General features: G+C 38.0%; 1 protein-coding gene across 1 annotated transcript in view; it reads right to left on the reverse strand.

Annotated features, from left to right (window-relative positions):
• nell2a (neural EGFL like 2a) overlaps positions 1-23,457 on the reverse strand; it is a 70,191-nt gene extending 46,734 nt beyond the window's left edge. The window contains exons 1-10 of the mRNA XM_046860004.1: positions 23,050-23,457; positions 22,712-22,840; positions 14,693-14,843; positions 9,911-10,084; positions 9,677-9,773; positions 7,808-7,880; positions 7,637-7,719; positions 6,415-6,543; positions 4,472-4,574; positions 451-541 (exon numbers count right to left, since the gene is read on the reverse strand). Coding sequence (XP_046715960.1) covers positions 451-541; positions 4,472-4,574; positions 6,415-6,543; positions 7,637-7,719; positions 7,808-7,880; positions 9,677-9,773; positions 9,911-10,084; positions 14,693-14,843; positions 22,712-22,840; positions 23,050-23,101 — 1,082 coding nt within the window. The 5' untranslated portion in view covers positions 23,102-23,457. The remainder of the gene's footprint in view (positions 1-450; positions 542-4,471; positions 4,575-6,414; positions 6,544-7,636; positions 7,720-7,807; positions 7,881-9,676; positions 9,774-9,910; positions 10,085-14,692; positions 14,844-22,711; positions 22,841-23,049) is intronic.
• Between the last annotated feature and the right edge of the window lie 2,958 nt (positions 23,458-26,415).

The raw sequence follows: 26,415 nt of genomic DNA on the forward strand, positions 1-26,415 counted from the left end.
TGTGGTGCAGTCACTGTTCCAGTTTAATCCCAAGGTGTTCAGTGGGGTTGAGTTTAGGACTATGTGCAGGATATTTAGTTCTTTCACTCAAACGGTGAAACTTTGTGGTAACCATTTGTGGACTCACATATGGGTATAATAAGCAGGTGTCCACATACTTTTTGCAATATAATGTGGCAAAGCCATTATGTATACACTACTCATGTTACTGGTATGACCTCATGTTAAACCAGTATATCTTACAGACAATATGTTTTTTATATTTGTTTTACATCAGTGTTACAGTGTTATTGGCAGACGCAAACGCAAAGCAACACAAAAGTCATGGTAAAAAAACTATAGTATACGCTTTAAAAAATCATCATCGGTACACTGAAAATAAATTGGATAACAGTGATTATACAATGCATTCTGATATTTTCTTATAAAATACAGGCTCTGATCTCTCACCTGCATTCATAGAGTTGACACAATCCACTGGCATGATGCACAGCTTTTCTGCCCCCTTCCACCAACTCCTGGCCAAAAAATATGCACATGGCTGCATGCACACACACACACACACACACACACACACACACACACACACACACACAATAGAAATGTGTATCAGTTACATATATCGTTTTTATGTGGTTTTATGATGTGTCAAAGCGCTACAGGACTTAGAAAACCCACAAGGAAGTCTCACTCCATTAGTTGTTTAGTATGTTAGACTTTGGTTTCTAAAAAAAGGAGAATTCCCAGACCACCAAACAGCCAAGTTTTATTACTTTCTGTCTATCAACCTTAGAGCAATATAACCAAGCTTTTTTGGTATAATTATATATAAAAGATATTCTTCTTCAGATACACTGTCCCTTACATGAGCAAGTAGAACAAACTTCTAAATGAGATGGCACTTAACTAAACAATGCATGGATCTGCTTCAAGTAAGCACAGTTCTAAGCCACTACTGAATATTTAGCACATGTGGAAAAACAATCTTGCTTGTCAGTTTCTTTACCAAGACACATTGCATTGATTGCAGATAAAAACGCAACACCAAACAGCATAGGACTGAGATGCAATTTGTTCATCGACTGTCCCAAGAAACATTTGTTCTTGCTTCCTTTGCTGTTTAAAAGAGACATATGGCTGGAATCTGTCAGAAATCACACAAACTTTTATCAGTGTGCTAACTTTGATGAAAGTTGCTGCTGCTATATTACTGGCAATACACTAACCAAGAAAGATGATAACAAAACAATTTGATATCAGTGCATGGCAAGAAAGTAATAACTGGAAACCGTGACAGCAATGACATTTCAAAACATGGCGAACGTTAGTTGTTGAGGTGTTTCACTTTTAAACATTTGTTTTAAGCGCATAAGAAAAGAAAAGTGGTGTGTGTGTGTGTCTGTGTGTTTCGGTCTGTGTGTTAAATTTGTAACAAAGAAGCACTTTAGCGCTGTCCTGTTTTATTGAACAAAAAGCTCAACTAATTAGTGCTTTGTTTGCCTTCATGTGAAAAACACAGATGGCTGTAATATACAATGGTGATAGAAGGAAAAGATTAGCTAGGAAAAGAGCTTACACGATACACTCTGTGCATTTCAAACTCTAACAAAGCCCCCATTATTTGCTGAGTCATAAGATAAATGCTACTTCAATTATTTAATCCTGACAGAAACCTAAATTATTAATTCCACTGCAGTGGATGGAATGTCTTTTGTTAGTGGCTTATGGTCACTAAGAAAACGTTTGGAAGGGTTACTTTACATTTGCGGCATTTAGCAGACGTCCTTGTCCAGAGCGACGAATAAAAGTGCTTTGAGTCTCTATCAATGAATAAATCTACACTGGTACGCTAGATTACAAACTTAAGATAAATCAGCCTACAACTTTGTTGAGAGGGTTTTTTTTTTTCGTTTTTTTTTTTTTAACAAAGAAAGTGTTAGTGTAAGTGTTTCAGAAAGAGGTAGGTCTACACCCGTCGCTTGAAGATAGCTAGTTACTCCGCTGTTTGGACATCTAGTGGAAGTTCATTTCACCACCTTGGTGAGAGAACAGAGAAGAGCCATGAAGTATACTTTCCTCTTACTCTGAGAGAAGGTGGTACCAGTCAAGCAGTGCTAAAGGTCTTAGGCAGCATGGTGCACTTTTTAAAGCATTGTGCATGAGGGATACAGTAAATCCAGGTACTGTCCAGGGTGTGAATTATCTACACTCATTTTCAGGTTACCATTGGCCACAACACTCTGTATGACTGTACAGCCTTTATATTTGTTTGAGTCACTATGTTTACTAGGGGAAAAATGTGCAGGGTGTTTAACAAAATTCTGAATTTGACTTTACATGCTCTCTGAGTGGGAGAAAAGAGATTACTCTTTTCACTGCCAGTCAAAATGACAGTAGGCAGTTGTGGGCATTTGTCAGCTCATGTATGTGGAAGAGGGCAGGTAGTGCCTTCCAATATGTTTAACTACCCCGAGACATGAGATCTGGAGATTTCTGGCAACACAAGTGACAGATAGATGTGGGTGTTTCCAGCAAAACAAAGTTAAATAAAGTTAATGGAGTGACTATGAACTGTGAGTACCAACGGAGAAAAAAAATAGAGTGCACATGATTTGTGGCAACCAGCTGAAGGAACACCTGCTGGTAACTTCATAATAGAGTGACTGGCATCTTGCGATGATTAAATCGCTGCATGTATGAACGAAGCATCAGAGCAAGCACATTAAAAGCTGTCACATCACAGGTGCATGCTAGTTAGTGAGCGGGAACCCCCTTTGGCAGAAATTGAAATACAAATTTGAAAAATTTACAAATATTTAAATTCTTGAGCGACAAATAATGTCTTTTTTTTTAACCCTATCATGTTGGGGATTCTCTACAGATTGAAAATTGTATTTACTTAAAGGGGACATACACAGGTTCAGTCAATCTCACGTTAATCTACCTACAGTGTAATATTGCATTCCTCATATCTTCAAAGAGTCTTTAGATTTATCCTATTTATAAAAAATAAAAAAAACAGCTTTACGCAACCGAGCTCCAAGATCCGTTCCGTGGGTGGCATTTTTTGCGTTGCGATCGTCTGCAAACTGTGACATCGTTGTAAATAAAACAGGAACAAAAACTATATAGTTTAAGTCTGAAATTAAAAATCCAATCAACAATGACTACAGCAGGAGGTGTCTATACAGCAAGTACTGAACAAGGTTTTCCTTTTCTCACATCCAAAAACATACTTCTTTGGAGACATTCTTCTCGAACAAGTCCTGTGGTGGGCTGCTGATGACTTCCATAACCAAATGTGATCATGCTTCTCTGTCCTGCACCGAGGTGGTGGAATGAACTTCCCCTAGATGTCCGTACAGCAGAGTCCCTGACTATCTTCAAACGACGACTGAAAACCTACCTCTTCCTGAAATACCTACATTAGCACTTTCCAAGTTTGTAGAATTCGAGTTATATTTATATTAAGTTTGTAATCTTGCGTACCAGTGTAGATTTATTCATTACTAGAGACTCAAAGCACTTTTGTACGTCGCTCTGGATAAGGGCGTCTGCTAAATGGCACAAATGTAAATGTAAATGTAAATGTAAATGAAGGGCGTGCTCTTGCTCTCACTCTGGTTGCTGTGAGCGCACTCTTCCATACAAGAAATTCCACCCTTCATGAGGTCATGAAGGGCCATACTCAAAAAAAGCTTTCCAAAACGTGGAAGGAGTGTTTTTGTTAAAGAAATTCTCCATCATACATCCAAATAGTTTTTTTAAACTTCGGCCATGTTTATCATGTAAATAACTGAAAAAACAATAAAAAGCATTAGACCCCACTTTAATATTGTGTTATTCAAATATTATTAACAGAAATACATTTATTTATGATCTCATCAACATAGCAAAATTGGTTCTGAAGTAGCAGAAGTGTTATTAAACAGTTTAACATGATTAACAGCGTTAATATTGAACACAGAGTTATTTATGGTGCTTAATCTGGAGCTCTAAAAATGAGACAATACTTTTGCCATAATTTATAAGCATTGGGACAATTGTTTTTGATTAGCAATGTAATAGAGATTACAGTCATAGACTCAAATGAATCCAATATTACAGCGATCTGATAGGCCAAGAGGGTTTAAACTGGGGTTTTCCATTTGCATACACCCCTGAGGGCTGCACTTTATTGCTTGCTCGTGAATAATTTATTTGGATATGTATATATACGGGAGGACACCTCTGGAGACACAGTGAGCATGTAGCTAAGCAACGGAGAGATGTGGTCAGTTGTCAGGCAAACCTGTGGGGGTGTGAGATAAAAAGCTCTGCTATAGTATCTTCAGATTCTGTGTGTGTGTGTGTGTGTGTGTGTGTGTATACGTATGTAGGAGTGTGAAGGAAGAAAAAGGCAACTTTGGCAGCAAGCACAGGATGAGTGCGTGCAGGAGGAGGTGGGAGGTGTTTGTGTGTGGGTACTTACGTTGACATTTTTTGCAACACTCGCCTGCCACATAGTCTGCAATGGACCCATCAGGACATTCCAGAGCAGGACACACAATGGCTTCACACTGGACTGTGCCATTCTGAAACGGCAGGAAGTTGAGAAACATCATGCAAACATTTTCAGCCCAACTCTGTGTCCGTACGACAGAACTTATGCAGAGGTCCCCAACCTTTCTGCCTGCTCTAATGCATCAGAGCCAATTAGCCACCTAATTAACAAGGGCTCTCTTGAGTTGATGTGGTTGTGCTAGAGCAGCAAAAACACAAAAATATACAGAGCAAGGGTACACTTCAAGGCAAAGGTTATCAACACACATGCTGGCACCCTGGAAAGAGCAGCATGTTGACCTAACTGCATCACAGCAGCAAAAATGTACTTCTGTGTAGTTTAGTGTCCTGTGTTTTTACACTTCTTCACTAGGATCACACAGGCCTTTGAAAAGCATACTGAACAGCAGCAAAGCAGGGATATATAAGAAGAAAATTACAGTACTTCAAACAGAAAAACAGCACACACCATCTATCACTGTACACAATGCCATTTGCAATGCTATGTGTAAGAGCTGGTTTAATCATTTGTATATTTATTATGCAAATTTAAAGATTGGTTTGAAAGCAGTAAAATAAAGGTGTTTTTGTGTAATTTTGCTTGTCTTGCAATGCTGACATCTTCTATATTTATCTTATTTTATGTGTATTTTTATATTATTGTCATTCTGACATTATTGATTCCTGTTCTGTTTCTACGTTAGACACGCCTACTTTTTTGAATATTGGCAGGGATTAAATGGATTCCTGTATATATTTTTGTATTTTTTACACTGACTGATTAAAGAAGAGCCTTTTGTATAGACTGCTTGTTTTTCTTGTGATGTTGTAAGAACATATTCTCCTGCATTATAGTTTCAAGAAAAGATAATCCAAGACCTTGTTTCTATACTATGCTTATAAAAATATCAAGTAGTTCAGCCCAGTACATGTGGCTCAGGAAAACCATTGCCGTATATTCTAGTTATGTACAGATTAAAAGAGGAGAAAAAAACAGAGATACACTATATAGCAATGAGAGATGAAATGACCTGATACTAATTAACCTTTCATACCAGGTTCCCATCACAGGCTCTGTGTAAGTGGATGAAAGCAGCTAATTAGGTAATTGGAGATTGCTTCATGCTTGCCCAGACATGTTTATTAGAATTTACAGCTTTTTAGTACTGCGATGGGTTAGATTTAACAAGTCACACACACACACACACACACACACACACACACACACACTTTAAGATGCATTTTGCTGGCATGGATTGATTCCACTTGAGTCTACAGGGAAGTAGAGTTTAGGGAAGAGTTAGGTGAGTGTAAAACATATATTAAGCAAGTGCTATGGACTTTATATTAACAGTCACCAAATCTTAACCCAGATAAGCACCCATGGACGTGGCATGTTGGACAAAATCCTCCACCACCATCATTAAAACACTAATTCAGAGAATATCTTATAGCAGGACAGGTACTTTTACAGTCTATGTCAAGGCATCTCTTGGTTTTCCACCTTAATAAGACAATTTCTGTTGGCTTTTCCTATTATTTGTGACCTGTGTGTGTGTGTGTGTGTGTGTGTGTGTGTGTGTGTGTGTGTGTGTGTGTGACTCTGTATCCTGAACTGCTCAGTATTGCACTGTCAAGATGCACAGCAAAGCCACTTGTAAAGGAGCCTCATTATGCAGCCTAATCCAGGCATTGTACAAATTTCACAGCATTTCTTGACAAAGACAAACCATTTCAATCCCTTTTCTGTGCCTCTTCTCCTATTATATCCCCCCTTTCCCCACTTAGCACCCACAGGGGTGGAACCGTTGCATATAACAAAGGAAGCGAGGCCCTGCTGGGAGCTCCATACACAGAGGACACTCAACACACCAAGCATGTGCAGTTTTTGCAGCCATCTGTCCAAGACTGCTCCTCTCTGTAGGTCACCCCCTTCACAGTGCACGTCCGCTCACAAAAGCAGTTATCCAGACCGTTCATCCTCTCCTCTGCTAGTGACAGCTGCAACACAACACACACACAATCAATCAAATGCATGACCACACTGGTCACTCCAGTCAATTATTGGCCCCACCTTTAAATAAAAGTATGTAGGTAAATAAAGTGCAACAGGCAGCTAACATGACAGAGAGATGAAAGAAATCTCTGGTTTGGGTAAAGAACTGAGAGCATAGCCTTGATATATGAATGGGGTTTAGAGATTGCACAGACAATATGACAAAAAAATGATTGTATATGTTTAAATCTGTATAAAATCTGCAACTATTTATTAGAATAAAAGTGGGGATGCATTGGTATTATCAGGGATCCATTCAATACATATATATTTGTGCATGTAAAAAACAATCATAAAAACGTTTGACACCATGTGATAACTATGTAATATAAGCCTACTGCAATTTTTAACAAATCACACAATGTGACAATGAGAGTATTTCATGATTGTGTTCTTAAAAATATAAATATAAAATATCAATAGGAGGAACTGCAGCATTTTCTTATACTACAAGTAGCCTAATGAAAGATCTCTGTACAAGACATTCAGTGGTGCCTGCATATCTCTACAATGCAGCAAACACTGGATAAGCAAGAAAAAAAAAAATTACACCTAGTGTAGTATAAAAAAAGCATATTCTTCTTCATATGTAGCCTTTGTTGGTCATCAACAGCCAGATATTATGACAATGACAACATTAAAAAGCTACAGTTCAGCTTTTTAGAGGTAAAACAAAACGAAGCTACAATAGATAATGCACCTTATTTAAAACCTTTTGTTATAAATAACATAAACAGTAGCACAAGTTCTCAGACATGCACTTTTTTTTACACTTTTAATAACCACTATATAGAACAGAGCGAACCACAAACCTTTTTGTGACACCACTGATTGCTTAACAGTATGTTAATCATTCCTGTATCTGTATCAGCATTAAAATCAAGTACCAAAATACATATACTCATGTTTGTTCTTGGTCTAAAAAGGAATATTATTGATGCATCCTAGTAAAAGCTTATTTTATTATTGTAATTAATATATAAACACACATTGATAACATTGTTAACAGCTGTGCATGTATAACAGATGCATTTTTACCTTGCTGGATGTTTTGGCCAAGATATCTTGAAGTTCCATTATCTTCTGTACGAGCCCATGAAAGTCATTGCAGGTTGGACAAGCTAAAATGCAGAAATGTAGTGAGATGAAAGGATATAAAAGCGTGTATATTGTATGCTGTATCACTACAGTAGTTTCGAGTGCACTTACTGCGATTAAGATCTGGGCACTGCGTGATATAACCTTGAGGCATCGCGATTATATGAATATCTTGCATGACCCCCTGTAATAATAGAATTATATCAGTCAGAGATGGTCAATAACCCGCTTTGATTAAAGAGGTTTATATCATTTGTGTATACCAGCCTTCTCTTTCTGTTCTCACTAAATGTTGCATCGACATCTGTGAAATTCTGTGCTGTCTATTCCTGATTACGGTTTTGACTTCATGTTATGCATCTGGATTAGTGGCAGCATTCAGATTTAATCTCCTCAATCTCAATCAATTTGTTTCCTATTAGTTACACAATACTGAATAATAAGACTTTAGCTGAATAATAAGCATAATCCATTATCATTGTGTCAATACTTTTAACTCACTTTTAGCTGTTTCCAGAATGTTTACTTAATATGCATATGTTTAATGTAACTCTAGTTGAAGAAGTATTAGGATTATAAATAGTTCCAAGCATTTAAACTGTATAATTCAACCTAATTAATAAGCATTTAAAAAAAAAATGATTAAGACTTCTTGAAACTGTAGAGCGCAGTAGATATGCATCAGTTTGTCGAGCATGTGTCAAGACTGTTTGAGACTAATACGCAAGTATGCACCTGATAATTAGACATAATGTAATGTAATGTCAGCTGCAGCATCGATGGAAAAGACTGAACACGAAGGCCAGGTTTCATTCATCGTCTCACTTTAATAAGCATAACTATGAGATTCAAATTAAATTTGCCTCGTAGGTGCATTAATCTGATCAACTTCTGTCCTCCAGCCAAGCTACACGAGTGCAACATCACGCATAGACACTCTGTATCCATGGCAACGTGGCCACCTCACTTCCATCTCCCCTCGAAGGAGAGGAATGGTGCGATTTATGAGAAATTGTTTTTGAAATTGTCTTGCCACTTCAATTTAAAAACCATAAATTCAAAACCCAACAAAACTATTTGCGGATTCTTCAAGGCACGGCAAGAGGAAATGGAGGTGAGCAGTTCAACTATGGAAAGGCTCAGGATGCAATTTAGTGTTCCCGCGTGCAGAACGAAGAGATGGGACACATGCGCCGATCATTTCCATTAGAGTCAACATGCAAGGTCAACAAGTAGCGAATTATTTCTGCATAGACCCCTGCTAATGGTGCCCTCTACAGTTCTGCAATTATGGGCTAAACTTGTTTATCAATATTTCATTACTGCGGTACCTCACCAAATGCCAGTGCCATCAATTTGGTTCATATTAATATTGGTTGCTCTTGAGAAATATTCGAAAACTAGAAGAAAATAGAAAAGCAAACACTAAACATACATATGAGTATCAGCAACTTCTCAGCAAGTAATTCAAGTATGCCAAATACGCAGAGAAATGTTCTAATGTTGTGTTGCTGTCTTGTTTCTCTCCTTGAAATGAAATGGGATGAACATCTGAGTGCTTTTCAATGGTTCTATGGAGACAGAGAAGTGGGCGGGGGCTGATGAACACTCGTTAAGATGTGAAAATGACCTCCAAGACTCCCTTCATCTGCCAATTAACGCTAGAGAAGCTTAACAACCTGGAGCAACAATTATCTCAAAGAGACTCCTGCACACGCACACACACACACACACACACACAACAGCAACGTGTTCAAATGGTTGAAAGTCTGCATGGTGGTGTGATAGTCTCATTTATCACTGCAGAGACGGGCAGCTGAGAAACGGAATCGACTTCAAAAGCTGTGGCTGCACGACTGAAATCCTTTCTTTCCATCTGATAGAGCGATGGCAGTTTTAAAGCCTGAATAATGGGGTGTATGCGGTACTATTGGGAGTAATAATTTAATCTTTTGCTCAATACAGATGAGACAAAAGTACCTTGAAAAGGCCATGTGCACTGTTTCTTTGCCCAATCCAGAATGATGCTTCTTCTGGGATGTCCATGAGAGGCACAGCCACCACCCGCTCATAGATTCTACACAGGAACAAGGACCATTTAAACTGTTAATCGAAATATAATATACAACATCCCATCACAATTTTAGAGTTATATTTAATGGAACTCATCCTTAAGGAGATCTGCTGACTCTTAAATGATACGACATACTGTACCTGTTGCAGTCCACATAAAGAGTGATGTGGGATGCACTGATGGCCACTGAAACTTTGTGCCACTGGTTGTCTGCGAGCAAATAGGGGAAGATCTCGGTGTGCATCTGTCGTCCTTTGGCCAGGAAATGGAGACGCACCTCGCTCTTCTGCCCACTGCTCTCCAGCTCTAAAAATCTGCAATCAAATTTGTTTTTTTTCAGATCTAGACCTTGATTGCGCTTTAAAACAATTTCATTTGATGAGAGACTTCATGACAAAGCCTTTGAATTACAAAGACAAACTGGCTGAAAAGTACTTTAGCATGACAATTAAAAATCTGTCTTCAGCCATTACACCATATATACTGCCACAAAAAAATTGTTAGATCATCTGAATATAATTAGAAAAGTTTGGAAATACGGTACTTGGTGCTTGAGGCACACAATTGTATATGATGTCTTGGATATTGTACCATTAAATTTCCCATTACTTGAACTGGGAGACCTAAACCTGTTCCAGCATGGCCATGCCCCTTTGCACAAACCATGCTCTATGCTTTATGCTCTATGCAAAAATGGTTTACATTAATTTAAGTGGAAGATCTTGAGTGGCCTGTGATAAAGCTCTGGCCAGAACCCTACTGAACACCTTCGGGATGAATTTGAACACTGCCGACACCCTAGGCCTCCACCCTACACATCAGTACCTACCTGACTTTACATATGCCCTTATGGCTGAATGAGCACAAATCTCACAAATAAGAGAAGCAAAACAAGACATGCAACAATGTACAGGCACACAGTTGTATTGGATGTCTTTGGATGGAATTACATTTTCCCTTCACTTGTACTAGGAGACCCAAATCTGTCCAAGCATGACAATGCGTTCATGTATAAAACCAGCTCAATGAAGATATGCTTTACATGGGTTGCTCATTGGGAGCTCTGACCTCACACCTACTGAACACTACGGACTGTACCTCAGGCCTCAGTTGTGGCTGAATAAGCACAAATCTCCACAAACTCACTTTAAAATCTAGTGGAACATCTTCCCAGATGGTGGAGGTTATTATAACAGCAAATGGGGACTAAAGGTGGGAAGAAACGTTTAAAAAGCACATATAAATCTTGTGATCAGGTGTCAACGTTCGTCCTTTTGTTTTGGAATAAAAGCAACCAAAGCCTGCCAAATACTATAACAAAATCAGAAAAAAACTGGTACTAAAAGATACAGGCTTTCAGGGAAGTGCATATTTTACGCTATCAGTGGAAGCAGGGGACTGGACACGTGTCCCTGGGGTGCAGCAAGCAGCTGGAGGACATCACACTCTCCTTTAATGATAATAAATGTGTCCATCTCCTTCCTAGATATGCCATGTACTGTAATAACAGCCCAAGAGATTTACAGTCCATGCCGATAGATTTCAGTCTTCACCACTGACACCGCTGTGAAAGTGAATTAATACGTTACGCCGCTTTTAGCTTTAAAGTAAGGCCGAACATAGGCCCCAAAAAAGAAGCTTCATAAAATAAACCGCTGACACTATCGTGCTTAAAAGGTGCATTTGTGTGAGATGAATGGAAAACACACTGGTTCTCAAAAAAAATAAATAACAGCCTCACATGGTGTTATTCAGCAACATTACCTCTGAGTTGCTCTATTGAGATTCATTAACAGCAGTGACATTAATGGAAAAAGCTGCCAACACAGTTTTCAGCTGCGCTGCCTGTGCAGACCAGCAATTTTTACTCCTCTCAAGACTTCTCTTAGGATCGTTATTCGACAGACACCAATTACTGACAGGCAAATGTTGATTTATCTACAAAGCGGATCTAATGAGTTCTTTTTTCTTTTTTCTGCATTGCATTTTCTGCCAGCTTAAATCTGACTACAAAGAGATATTAGCGTTGCATAGCAAGCATGGTGGCGCAGACGTGTATGCCTGCTTTAGCAACAACGCCTGTGAAAGGAATAAAACAAAGCCACCTTTACAGTTTTTTCAGTTTCTTGAATCATTCTTAATATTTGCAAACCGGTACGTGCAATTCTCAAAACAATTTGTACAAACAGCACCACACAATTTATTACTTGCAAAAACCTGTACTTTTCTCAATTACTTCATTCATCTCTCAAAAGTAAGTATTTGTGTAAATGAACATATCATCGCTTTCAGAATGACAAGTCCTTTTGTCATTGTTTACAAACAAGATGTTTAGTCATGTTGTCAGTATGATGGCACACAGTTTTAGTATTTCCTGATGTATACTAGGGTTTGGATGACACCGATTGAAAATGCATAAGACTGAATTTCGTCTGTATGGCAGAAATGAATTTCGACAGCACAGTTGTACACATAACTGTATGTTGAATATTGATTGGACAAGATTCACACACATACTGTACTGAAATAGTATTCGTTCATTTTCTGATCTGTATTCAGAAATTGTAATTCTGTGTTTTGTATACGCTCACCAATAGAAAATAGATTCACCTTTGACCTATTTTACAGAACTAGCTGATCATTGGTTGCTTTGACGCCACACACTCGCCATCATCAGTGAAATTCAAGATTCATCTGCACAATTCATCAATTTAAGACACATTTACAAAAAAAGTTTAATAGAAATGTGAAAATTATAAGATTGATAGATGATGACAACTAGTTTAACCATTTTGAATTCAATGACTTATGCCTAGATGTTTTTGGGGGTTAAGACTATTCAGGTGAGAACCAGTATAATATTTTTTGATGAACATGACATACACAATCATAATGCAGGGAACAGCAAACAATTGTAAACAATAAATTAGATGAATGTACCAAAGCATTTCCAATTTGTTCAAAGCAATAAGAAATTGCTTTTATGTGCATAAGTGAGTGCATGATATGGAGGTTGAAAATTTAATTTTATTTCTGATCTGACAAATGCTCCAAAGTAACTCAGAAAAAATGTAATAAATTAATGCTTGGCCATGCTTTAAATATGAATCCATTTCATGAATTTTGTGGAACTTATATGAGACATGTTCTTCTTATCACTTATATTAATGCAAGTATAAGTAATAATGTTTTTGTTTCTGTTTTTTTGTTATTTAATATTTAAAAAAAAAATTAATAGTTATTTTTATTTATTTTTTATTATATAAAGCATCCACCGTTCAAATCACCAAATCACTAAATAAGTTGTTACTATAGAAATGCAAATCTGCCGCATTAATATAAAAAAGTGCGATGAACATCAGCCGTAACAACTGTCAGAGTTGTAAAAAAAAAATAATGTTTATAAAAAAAAAAGGAATCAACTTCTTCTAAACAATCAAATTGGACAATTCAACAGGCTATGTTGTAAGATGTAATTAACACCTTTTACCAGCATCTTCATTTACTAACTTCAGTGAATACAGTATGTATACAGGTGTACTCGATTTATAGGTCATTCTTCTGTTGTTTATTTGTGTCATGTTCTGCAGCTGCACTTAGTGTTTCTGGGTTTTGTTTTTATAGAAATAGTAATAAGTGCTCACACTGTAGATTATGTTAAAGCCTGGGATTTAAAGGAGTTGCATTTTAACATGCAGATTAGATAGATAGATAGATAGATAGATAGATAGATAGATAGATAGATAGATAGATAGATAGATAGATAGATAGACAGACAGACAGACAGACAGACAGACAGACAGACAGACAGACAGACAGACAGACTTTATTCATCCCAGAGGAAAATTCGCATATTTCAGCTGCACAGACAATTAGAATTAATAGATAATTATACCATAAAAAAGATCAACAACACAGTCACTCTTCATTTCACTCTTTCATTATTTCATCTTTTTTTAACATTTATACTGGTTAGGGTCTCACACACACACACACAACACACACAACACACACACACACACACACACATTTAAACAGTCATACACATCTGGGAGCAATTTCAGTGTAACCTTGCATGCAGGTTTCTGAGAGATGGAAGGAAACCAGAGAAACCAGAGGAAAACTCAATGGATATGAGGAAAGTCAATGTGCAAAGCCCAGCACAGAAAGTAACCCAACCTTAGAGCTGTGAGGCAAACGTGCCATGCTGCCCCATATTAAGAATATATTATATTTTTATAATTGGAAAGCATTTAATATTATCATCATTTAACAATTAATGTGTATTTTGTGGCTACTAGTGACAAACAGTTTAGAGAAAAGTTATAGAGCTATGGAGAGCTATGAGAGCTCAAATAGAATGATCCGGGTAAAGTACAATCAGAGCAGAGCAGAACAGTGTTTTAATGATTCTTAGTCAAGCCTAAGAAAAGTCTGCTGAGTGGTAATTCTTGGCTAGGCTTAGAGAAAAGAAAAAAATCTAATCAGCCTTTTGGGTACAGAGAAAATGATCACTGTGCAGAGAGAACAGTACTGATGTGGAGCCCAGGCTAGAGAACAACATGGAGAGAGCAAGAGCGAGCTAGAGAGATCACTGTACTACATACTGCTCTACAATAGAAAATAGGCTTTCTCAATTGTTAAGAAGCATTCAGTAGAAGGACTTGCTCTCTAACCCTGCTGTATTGTTCTCCATCCATAAATTACATACCAGACCCTCGCATTATCCTGTCAGGTTCACGTTTCTAGACTATACACTACACTCTAGCCAATAAAGAATAGCATGTCTTTAACCAGAACATTAAACATTAGCCATTTTTCTGCCCTGAATTGTAACTGCCAGGCGTGTGTATGTGATATTGATTATTTGATAGCTAAAGAATAATTGCTATTTGTTAAGGTGCTAGAAGCTCCTGCATCACCTCTGTTCTGCGTGGTGGATCGAGAAGATGGCTCCAGAGTTGAGCAGCTTCTGTTTCAGTGTCACAGCCATGGTAAACTCAGTTCTGCCTCTCAGCTTCTGCAGCATGTGTTGGGCCGTCTCTTCAGCCACCTTCACACTCCTGGAGGAACCTGCCAAGAACAAAAAAAATAAGGGCAAAGTACAGAAACAATTCAGAATGTTTCGGAAAATGTGTGTATAAATTTTAGTAAGCGATCATCTAGTAATAGTATAGTCAGCTTCAGAGTACTTGAAAGGCTGCAAAAATGACATCAGGGCGATATGAAGGTCAGGCATGTAATAAACAAAATGCAGCAGGGATTTTTTTATGTATATGCAAAGTACTGCACAATTTGGAGCCAGAGGCAACAGACTATAAACACGTCTCTTAATTGAGCTGGGGGTTCTTTTTTAAGAAAAGTACATGCATCTAGTTAAGATAAGATTAAATTAGATATATTTGAAAAACATTAAGAATTTGGTTCAGGAAAATAAAATGTTTTGTGAATTGAAGCAAACACGCATATTTGGTGTGCCAAGAAAGAATTTCTATTTGAATCTAATTGTCTGAATGTGTAATTCAGAGTGAAAATAATGTACATGTAGGTTTATGGGGTAAGAAAAAAATGATTGCATTTTTTTGTAAAAGGATTTCTCTACCATCTTATTGCTACAGAGCTTTTAAATCCAGTCAGAACAATATGAATGATCAGAACACTATGATTGTGTCTAAAACATAAATTATTCTGAGATGTGACCAATTCTTCAAGACATATCCCTCTTATCCCATAATTCCACATATCACACTGCAGGTGAAAGAATGCCAGTGGACATCACCAGAACAAAGAAATGTTTTATTTTGGGGAGTAATACATTATATGTAACTATTTTATGTATATTTTGGTGGAAATAGTCCCAGAATATTTATTCAATCCCGAAAATCACTTTATTCCACCTCACCTTATAGACTTTTAGGATTGAAATAAGATGGCAACATGATAATATTCTGCTCTATACAATATATTGTTAAAACTTGTAAGATAAATAGTACATTACAGTACACGGTATTGGATTAGGTGCTAGAAAATCTGTCACACAAGAAGGCAGCAGAGAGATTTTGTTTTGGTCTTTCCTTGCCTCCCACCTGAACTTTGCCTAGTTCCCAGTAACACTGAGCCAAGGCACTGCCACTCTAATGGAGACATCAATAAATTATCAGGTTCCTCAGACGTGATCACATCAAAGGGTTCACTGTGGCAGCTGAGGGAAGCCATGACACACTTTTGAAATCCAGGCAGCCCACTACAACAGCAGCGTCTCTTCAGTAATACTCACGCTGTTCCAGATGGCAAGGGAATCCAATTAACATAATGCAAAATACAAAAAAAAAATTGTTTAAAGATTGGCACTGGGAGAAAAAGAGGAAGAGGGAATGTGTGTGTGTGTGTGTGTGTGTGAGAGAGAGAGAGAGAGAGAGAGAGAGAGAGAGAGAGAGAGAGAAGAGAAAGCCTTAGTGCTACACAACACCAGCAAACACTTATTTTATAACACTATTTATGGTCTTCGGGGCTATTGAGCCTAATGAGCATGGCTGAAGCACACGGAATGCTATAACACTGTCTTTTCCATCATTGACAAATAAGTACAGTAAAGCAGTAACAGCACAGTAAAGGTCACGTTCGAGGTTTTGGAATGCTTTCTTTTTCTTAAACAAAATAATAACTGAATTTCTAGATGTAAAGACCTTGCCTTGCTGAGAAAAGAAGCAGTGGATTTGGGCTGAGGAGGGAGATTCAATGAATCGTGATTGAAACCATAATGGTTATGATTCAGTCTTACTGGCACTTTAATGGCACATTCTGACAAGTGTTCAGCCTAAAACTTAAGCTAGGTGACAGTTGACTTTCATATCCATAACCCCAAGATCACTGGGATTGTGCTCTTCTGTTATGATGGCAATCGAAGTAGGAGACAGAATGGACTCTTTAAAACAGAAAGAAATTGTACTATTTATGCATTATTGAAGAAAAGACCAGCCTGCATGTGTGTAATATTTTGAAAGACATGAACTGTTGGTCAATTTAATCACATTAAGCCTTTAGTCTGCCCGTGATTCTAGCCTCTCTAGCCTGCCAAAAGAGGAACCTTTCATCTTTACACAGAACTACAGGGTCTTCACAGGGGAATGGCAGGAAGAATAGAGGACAGTGGGGGAGACAGGGGTTCAGCTGCTCAGGATTTCCAAAGTGCATCCAAAAAATGACTGTATCCATAGAAACAGCTCCTCCCATATGGTTGCGACCCTTCAACCACTCTCAGTCTGGGAGATTGGTCAATTATCTTAGTAACATGACAAAAAGAAGGGAAACTGAAGCTGTAGAGATGGATGAATCCTCCTCTGTGATAGCCAATGCTATGACGCGCTCTTCCTCTTCCTGGTCTGCCTCACCAAGGTTAAATCAATAGTTTCACTGCACGAGATGCAGGTCGATCAGGTATTGGCAAGCATCTACAGAAGGTGACCACCTGCTCTCAATTGGAGATCCTTCATATGCCACTGAGAAAAGGCAGAGATAAAAGCTCACAGCACTCACTGCTCATATGGCTAATCAGTTAGTCCGTACCGCTTCTCACAGCAGAAAACCAGACGCTCTAAATTCTATAATAAAGCAATTTCAATGCTTTAAACAATATTCCATCATAATTATAGAAGCAATTACATTTCCAAATCCTACCTTAATTCAGAGTATTACAAAGAAGTAGTCCATTTAGACTTCCATCTATAATACTGCTGAGACATCTAGAAGCATCTACAGAATAATTTATAGAATCACCACATGACCACAGGCAGGTGAAGTGAATAACACTGATTATCTCTTCATCATGGCACCTGTTAGTGAGTGGGATATTATTAGGCAGCAAGTGAACATTTTGTCCTCAAAGTTGATGTGTTAGAAGCAGGAAAAATGGGCAAGCGTAAGGATTTGAGTGAGTTTAACAAGGGCCAAATTGTGTTGGCTAGACCACTGGGTCAGAGCATCTCCAAAATTGCAGCGCTTATGGGGTCTACAGTGTCAGAATACATTAAAAGTGGTCCAAGGAAGGAACAGTGGTGAACCGGCGACAGGATCATGGGCAGTCAAAGCCCATTGATTGCAGGTGGGGAGCGAAGGCTGGTCCGTGTGGACCAAACCAACAGATGAGCTCCTGTAGCTCAAATTGCTGAAGAAATGCTGTAAATGTTCAATGGGTCAGGACTGTTTTGGCAGCAAAAGGGGGACCAACACAATATTAGGCAGGTGGTCATAATGTTAAGCCTAATTGGTGGCTGTAGTATTATGCCTGGTTGGTATAAATAAATAATAATAATAATTGCTGTCATTTGTATTTTTAATCCATAGTTGAAGCAAAAATGGCAACTACCGTAATTTCCAGACTATTAAGCGCACCCATATATAAGCCGCACCCACTGAATTTTACATGTATTTTTATTTTGAACATAAATAAGCCGCACCTGTCTACACAAATGTACTTTACACAGGCTTTAACGAAAGACACGTTACACACGGTGTAACGGGTGAAATATGTTGCGCTTCCTTTAGGAGCATAGCGGTATTTTGGGAATAGCCTGGCACTGCATTTTTTTCCGCTATTACTGCATGTGTGCAAGATAAGGATTATGTCCTTATTATTTTCTGATGCTCATTTCTAAGTTTCTTTGACTAACCCATAACGCTGTTGCCAAGAAAAATAAAAAAGCAGGAGTTTTGGAAACCTGTCTGTGCTTATAAGATTTCTGTTGCAACTGGAGTTAGCGAGCTCTCCCTTCACCCAGACTCAACGCGTTACAACGGCTTGTATCTAAACAGTAGCCGACCAAGAAAGTCATTGTTCACTGTCTTCCTTCTTCCTTTTACCATTTCTCTAGGGAGTTTATCTTTTGGCATCGTCGTGCGTAAAAAAAAAAAAATTTCTCCCAATGCCGTGCAGCTCAGAACACATCCGTTCGGAAATTTCATTGGTCTAATGTTATGGGGTTCAGTTTTTTGGCTTGAAGTTTATGAAACCAGGAAAAACCCAGGAAAAATTCATAAATAAGCCGCTTCGTTGTTTAAGCCATGGGAAAACGTTCAAAATGTGGGAAAAAAGTAGCGGCTTATAGTCCGAAAAATACGGTAAATGCAACTAAACCCAAGAAAACACACAGAACACGTGTAAATATAAAAACGTTTTTGTAGCTTTTTAATTTTTAAAGGTGTGTTTCGATTGAACTAAAGACCATATGGTCTAGTAGTAGAACACCTGACTAGTTCCTAAAAGCTCATTCATCTACGAATATATGAACCGACTGCCTGAAACACTGAATGAATTGGCCAAAGTCAGCACGTTTTTATAAGCTATTTGTATAAAACCTGCTTGTTATTATCATTTGTGTTTTATTGCATTTAATCTTTAAATACAAATATATTATGAATATCCCTATCTAACTAGTATGGTGTCAGTTACTCCTAAACTATTCACTGAAAAAGAGCAGCATAATCTATGCTAGCCCCTATCCTAGATTCCAAGGACTCCTACAAAGCTAAAAACTGTCATTACACACAGCTTCCCTTGGGCAATATGAGTAACATATGGAGGAATCACTGTATTCATCTTGATTATCCAAATGAAAAACCCTCAGCAGACACTCCAGTCATCCATACACAGTCAGACTGCTGCAGCCTTAAAACCACAGATTTATCAGCTATTTGTTTGCACCTATCATGAATTCCACACCAAAGGGCACCTTCAAATCTGCTGGGATGGCACTTTGAGCAGCAGACTCTGACTGACTGTCCTGTGATGGCCTGTAAGGATAAAGAGTACGTCCTTGGCACTCAAAGAACTAATCAGAAGCGTTAGAGTGTGACTGTAAATTGAGCAAATAAAACTGGCCAATGCACTCGGAATCAGATATGACTGCAGATATGCCTGAAGCAGTGCAGACCAAATGCTGCAAATCAGCATCTTGAAGAAAAGAATGTTTTTCGTGTTTTTTTGTTGTTGATCATCAATGAAGCGAAGCGTATACAACTAAGACATGTCCATATGGAGGCCCCTTGGTGCGCAACAAAATTCAAAAACAAAAACGCAGCAGATAAAGCGTATGACATTCGAGGACACTTTTACTTCAGAGATGGCAGACATTCTACCTCACTTATCACAGTTAATTTAACTCACCGGCTAATTACCAAAGCTGTTAAATTGTGCTGGATTTGGTTTGTTGCAAGAAGGAAAATAAATGTCTTCAAGGTTTTGGCCATCCCTGACCGCAGTTTGGCACTTCTGTTTTTCATACATAGGCACACTGACAGTCCTAACAACATGACAGTTTTTCAGTTCAGCTTCTATCCTACTGCATTCATGCCACTTGTCCCAATTAGGAGAGGTATACATGGTTGAGGCTCTCCAATTTTATCCCATCAGTCCCTCGGGCCTATCTAAATGTCAGTTAGAGCAACACCCGGTGATGCATTTACATATCAAGCTTGTTTTGCGAAATAGGTGTAGGTGGTGTGTATGAGTGTATTCGCATGTGGGAAGTAAGAGCTAGTTTGTATGTGATTTTTGCTCTAGAGAGACAAAAAAGGTGCGAGAAAAGGATGGGGAGATACAGATATGGTGATACAGAAGGAGAGAGAAGCAACCACAAAGGACAGAAGAAGAGAATATTAAGAGAATGCCTGAGAACTTCGAATACTGAAATGCTTATCTTTACTCAGTGATCTAAAATATGTTACTAACCTGGAAAATGAAACGTGCATGTACTGTTTATTTAAAAATATATATCACAATTGTTAATCTGTCAGACACCTTGATCTTTACTATTGAACGTCGGCAAGAATAGATATCGAATGCAATACATGCATAAATAGGCCACTACGATACACACCACAAAAGAATATACATCCTGGTGTCTATTCTTGGAAGGTTAATATTACAATATTGCTTTTTTCTCTCTTGAGTCTGCCCTGTCACTCAAAATCACAGCCTTTTGTTTGAATATGGCTCCACAGGGCCCGAGTCCCTCTACACCACAAGAATATGAGCTAGCTCAAGAACAGTAATAAAAATACTGGTGATGTGTTACATACATTTGCAGTCCAGCTATGTCATTTACTGAGGTGCAGGAAAGAAAATCTAATTTATGTGCGTGTGATTTTTATACAGAATATCATGAGCACCGACTCAAATTGAATTTGATATTTGGAGTTTTTTGTGATTTGATGCAATCCCATTGAACTCACACAGAAAGTCACAGAGAACTACATAATTATTGGCTTTTATATTATATTAAAATCTGCAAAAACTATAATGGAATAAAAAAAGAAGCATTGCACAAAACTATCAAATTCAAATGGAAAAATGTGCAATTTTCCTCTTGTAAAAAAAAAATTCAACAATACTGTTTTCCTAAAACATTATGAGGAGGAAACTAATCTGTGATAACCATCCATGAATTGAACAATTTACTAGATTATCATCAAAAAATACCTTGCAGAGATCAAATCACAAAACCTTACAAAGTGGCATAAACCTACAGCTACAGCATTGTACAGTAGTCATGGATTTCAAGATATGGCCATTTTAATATATTTTAATAAAAATAATGATCCAATCATCAACACTCAAATCTGAATAAATATAATCACTTCTGGTAGATGCTTGCCAAAAACTCAATAATTAGATTCTTTCCATGATTATGTTCAAAATATCACATATTACATAATCAATTTTTCAAAAAATTCATAATTTTATAAATAATGACGATTCTTGATTCTGACAGAAGTTTAAATCAAGGGAGTGAGACCTCTTCTGATGGTCAAAACCCCCCCTAAAAAATTATATTTTCTCTCCTCTAAAAGTCTTGGTCATTAGCATATGATTTGGACCTGGTGTATTGGATGACATAGATTGTTAAACTGTGCCACGGCCTTCTGGGATTGGAGTCTGACACAGTGTTCATAGTAAAGAATAATGATCTTGAAAAAAAACTATTCTCCACATACCGAAGGTGCTTAAAATGATTTATTAAAAATAATGTGTGTGTGTGTGTGTGTGTGTGTGTGTGTGTGTGTGTGTGTATGCAACATGCCTGCATTTAAAGTAGGATATATTGCTAAACTCTCCCGCAGGCTTCCACAAACCATATAATTGCATCTATTTTGTTCAACGTATGCTGTCCTTGTTGTGTATGTATGGTCTTATGTGAATCATATCACATAATTGAACATTCACATTACATTATTTGGCATTAAACCTTTGTCTAAGTAATTTTTTAGTAAGTGCTGGTAATAGGCCAGGATTCCACGTGCACAAGCTTTGGTTAGGAACTAGTATAAACTAGTAGGAACTTCTAGCATTGTTCATGCAGATGATATTTGGCTATCTGTTTATTATTCACATTATGCACTTTCTGGACTTGTTTGAATTGTGCATCACTTCAACAGCACAAGCAATAAAATAGTCTTCAAGAAGTTTAAAAGATAAACTACTTCCATTCCTTTTTATTGTGTTATTTCGCTTCTTTATCATTGTGAGTAGTGATGCTATGAAAAAAACAACTCAAGGAAATGGATCAATTTCTTCTTCTTACACGTCTTTTATTTTCCATCAAGTTTGATCATAGCATGGCAATAATAGCAGAACAGTTGTATGGAATACATGACTGCACTGGTATTATATTGTTTGATAAAGCATATTCACAAGCGCTTTCTTGTTTTGTCCTCTGTGAAAGCCTGTGGGACATGGTTTTGTGTGCTGTAACTTTTTTTTAATTATTATTCATTTATTTATTTTGTGCAGAAATTGTTTTGGTTTCCTTTGTTATACTGAGACTACAATGAACACATGAAGGCTTGTACAATGCAGGTGCAGTAATTCTAGATATAGTTCGTGGTTCCAAGAAATGGCAGCATAAAACAATCAATATATAGCACAAAGTGTATGTTGAGTTTACCTTGAAACAAGAAGGCTCTGGATTCATCACTGAAGCCCTGCACCTGTGTAACTCCTTCATACTGCTCTCCAGGGCTGAAATCTTGGAACACACTGATGCGCAGCGCAGGATCCACACCAAATCCTGCAACTGCAAGCACCAAAAACACAAATCACCACCATCATCAGCATCAGCACCATCACCAAACCACTGTAATGCATTAGTGGCATTTCTCGAAAAAAAAAATGCAGGAAATCCCGTGTTGGAATAAAGTTCCATTGTGAATACTGTTTGGAAAAACCTCACCGAGCATCACTGAGCATCACCACAAAACGCACATTAACGCCAGGTCTACCTACCTGAGGAGACGAAAAGTAATCCGGACGCAACCAGGAACTGTAATAAACCCATGATGGATGGGATTTAGTCCATCTTTTATTTTTGTATTGCTCTTCCAAAAATGGTGCGTTTTGCGCAAAAGCGGCGGCCGTGTTATTCAACCCAGTGCTGCCTTATACATTCCGATTTGCTGTCCACCGCATCAGTGCAACATCAGCTCCAAAGCTCTGAACTCTAACAATAACGATGATGATAATAATAATAAACCCTTTAAACACACACAAGAACGTGCGGTTCTTGCAAATAAACGCGTTAAACCTGGACTGCTGCTGCTCTGCACACGTGGGAAGGTGGACTGAAAGAAAGCAGTTTGCGGAATCGTTCCCTTCCCCTAATACGAGAGAGAGACAGAGACAGAGAGAGAGAGAGAGAGAGAGAGAGAGAGAGAGAGAGAGAGAGAGAGAGAGAGAGAGAGACCGAGACCGAGACCGAGACCAAACAGAGTCCCCCTACTGGTGTTCCTCAACTCTTCAGGCAAAGTCTCATATACAACTCCCTCTGTCTCATCCACGTTGGATCCATACTTCTTGTTGCCTTCTGTTAGACTTATAGGCCAGCCTACATCTGTTAGACATAGGTTGATGAGCTAAAAATGAGAAGAAAAATTAGAAGAAAAAATATTGATCAGACTCAGGAACAGTTTTTCCCCCAGAGCCATTTGAGAACTGAACACCAAGAAACGCCATAAGTCTTCACAGACTATTTATTCCCAACCACAATCTGTTCAAAGACTTTGAATGTGCAAAACTATCTATCTATCTATCTATCTATCTATCTATCTATCTATCTATCTATCTATCTATCTATCTATCTATCTATCTATCTATCTATCTACAGTATCTATTTGCACTCATTCAGCCACAAGGGTATGAGGGAGAACAGGCACTCATCTTGAGTGAGGTGCAGTCATTGTTTTAGTTTATCTGAAAGGTGTTCGGTACGGTTGAGGACCGCAGTCTGTGCAGGACACTCAAGTTCTTCCATTCCAGTGTTTGGATATCATGTCTTTATAGATTTCACGTTGTACACAGGGTTAGGATTCTTAGTTTGAGTAAACTGTTTTTCATCACGTGCATGAGTTTTAGGTTTTTCTTTTTTCTTTTTTTTTTTTTTGGAAGCCTCAGTGAACATTTACCTGAACAAACAAAACCATAGTAGGAAAAGCAGATTACAGATGACCAGTAAGGGTGATTTTGCACATATTTTATTCTAATGATATTTTGATATCAGATTTAAAATTTTCATTGCATTTATTTGCTTGGCAGCACAAAATGAATACACACCAGCTTACAGTCAATTTCACCTAATTAAGCATTTACGTAATTTGTTGCTATTAGTCACTAGAGACCCGTTCAATTTCACCCATATTAGGGGAGAGTAGTAGAGCACTGATGTGCACAAGGATATATGGATTTTTCTTTTGTGGATACATCAACATGAAGAACTGAGAAACAATGTGCACTTTTGATGAGTTAGACTTTTCCTAAAGTGATCCGTAATGTTTGGCAGGTTGAACAAAGTGGGAAAATGAAGTAGGGTTTGGAGTTTAGAGGTAATGTGTGGACACTTCCTTGGGCTTAATGTAATAAGGTGGCCTAGGGAGAACACAGGTTGTTATTAAAAACATGCCTGCTAGTATCCCTGGATTGTATGACATGGTTTAGAGCATTGCCTCCAAGCACTTCATAGAATATACTGAATTTAATATATTTGAATTGTAGCTGGAGATAAATAAATCTTAATCATTAAAAAACAATTTGGTTGCTGTCACCCACACAAAGCTAGCATATATCCTTTCCATTTAGCTAGCAAACCATGTTATGGAAAGCACCAGGATTTTCACAGTGCATGTTGATCAGTCCTCCTCTCCCTTCTTTACCCATCAAATTCAGCTCTAATAGGTTTTAGACCTCAAACAGCTCCCCCTTTTCTCTCTCACGTTGTGTGAGGTGTGAAAACACTTGACTAGCCAGGATTGTCTGTGGGGGAGTTTCGGTTTTTAAGATGAGAGTCTCATTTTCGCTGGTTCATACAAACCCATGTTGGTTAATCTTCTGCTCTACAAGCCAAACATAGTTTGAAGAACCGTTTTTTTGGTTGATATCAAATCAGGTTCTCTTGCCAAGCTAGTGCCAGTTGATCTGGTCCGCTTCATGTCCACCGTCTCTGCTCTGTTCTTTTTTTATATGCTGTCAGATTATTCACTCATGGCAAATGACTAATGAGACGATACAATTCTGACCAATGTCTGTAAGAGGCCCAATGAATCAGCATTCTCAGGTTTTGAATCCAAAGAGACTTTCGTTTGATTGGGTGGCTTATTTGGCAGTCCTGAACACGATGGAGTCTTATCAAGGAGCTAACAGCTTTTCCATAGATGGGACATCATTCTCTGGTGCAGGGTTGCTATTGAAATCCAAATGAAACCCACACAAGCACTGAGGAACAAATGAGACAAACAGCAACAACCTGTTCTATGCCTGTTATATTAAATGCTGATATTGGCTATTCATTTTTATCCTCATGTTCAGCTTATGATGTGGGTGTTTCCCCTACAAAGGTCATTCTCTGACTCCTACATACAGAATGATGAAAATCTAATTCTGCCTCTGATATGCAGTTTCGCAGCAGAGCGAAAAAGACAAGGAACCAATCTGAATTCCATGCTGTACTGCATACCAACTGAAATAGTTCCCAGCTTCATTTTCCTTCTTTGAAATGTGATGCGCTCAAACTACATTCTGTACCACTTATGTTTTACAGTCCTCTATTCGTCCTAAGTCTTATTATCCTCTTTGCTCTTACTGCAAAAGCAACACCATTCCCCTTTGTGTTTTTTCCTTCGCATTCCATCAAGAATTTATCTCTACATCAAGCCATGCTTTTTGTATAAGCCTGCTCATTAACAACATATTTCTATTTAGGCATCTCAGTATCCACTGTGCATATTGGCTGGCACATGCAGCAAACATATTTGCTCATATCCCCAATATCTGAGTATGTGTGTGGGAGAACGTCACAACTTTTGTTGTGACAGAACATCATCAGTTACAACATTAAAAACGTGAAATGACGAAGCTGATAAAATAGAGAGGTGTAATTTACTCACACGAAATGAGAAAAAGCATCACAGTTTGTGAATTCATTATGCACAAAATTATATTTGATCACAGCTCAATTATGGAACCTTGGAATTGCCTATGTGCCTATCTCCTTCTCTGTCAAGTTAAACAAGCTCCTGAGTTACCAGTGACCAGTGTTCCTGTATTTCTTCTCTACAAATCTACCCGTTTCGAGTTCTCTTCAGACAGAGACCACTCTGTGCA

Source organism: Silurus meridionalis, chromosome 10 (genome assembly GCF_014805685.1).
Source record: "Silurus meridionalis isolate SWU-2019-XX chromosome 10, ASM1480568v1, whole genome shotgun sequence".
Classification (NCBI taxonomy): Eukaryota; Metazoa; Chordata; class Actinopteri; order Siluriformes; family Siluridae; genus Silurus; species Silurus meridionalis.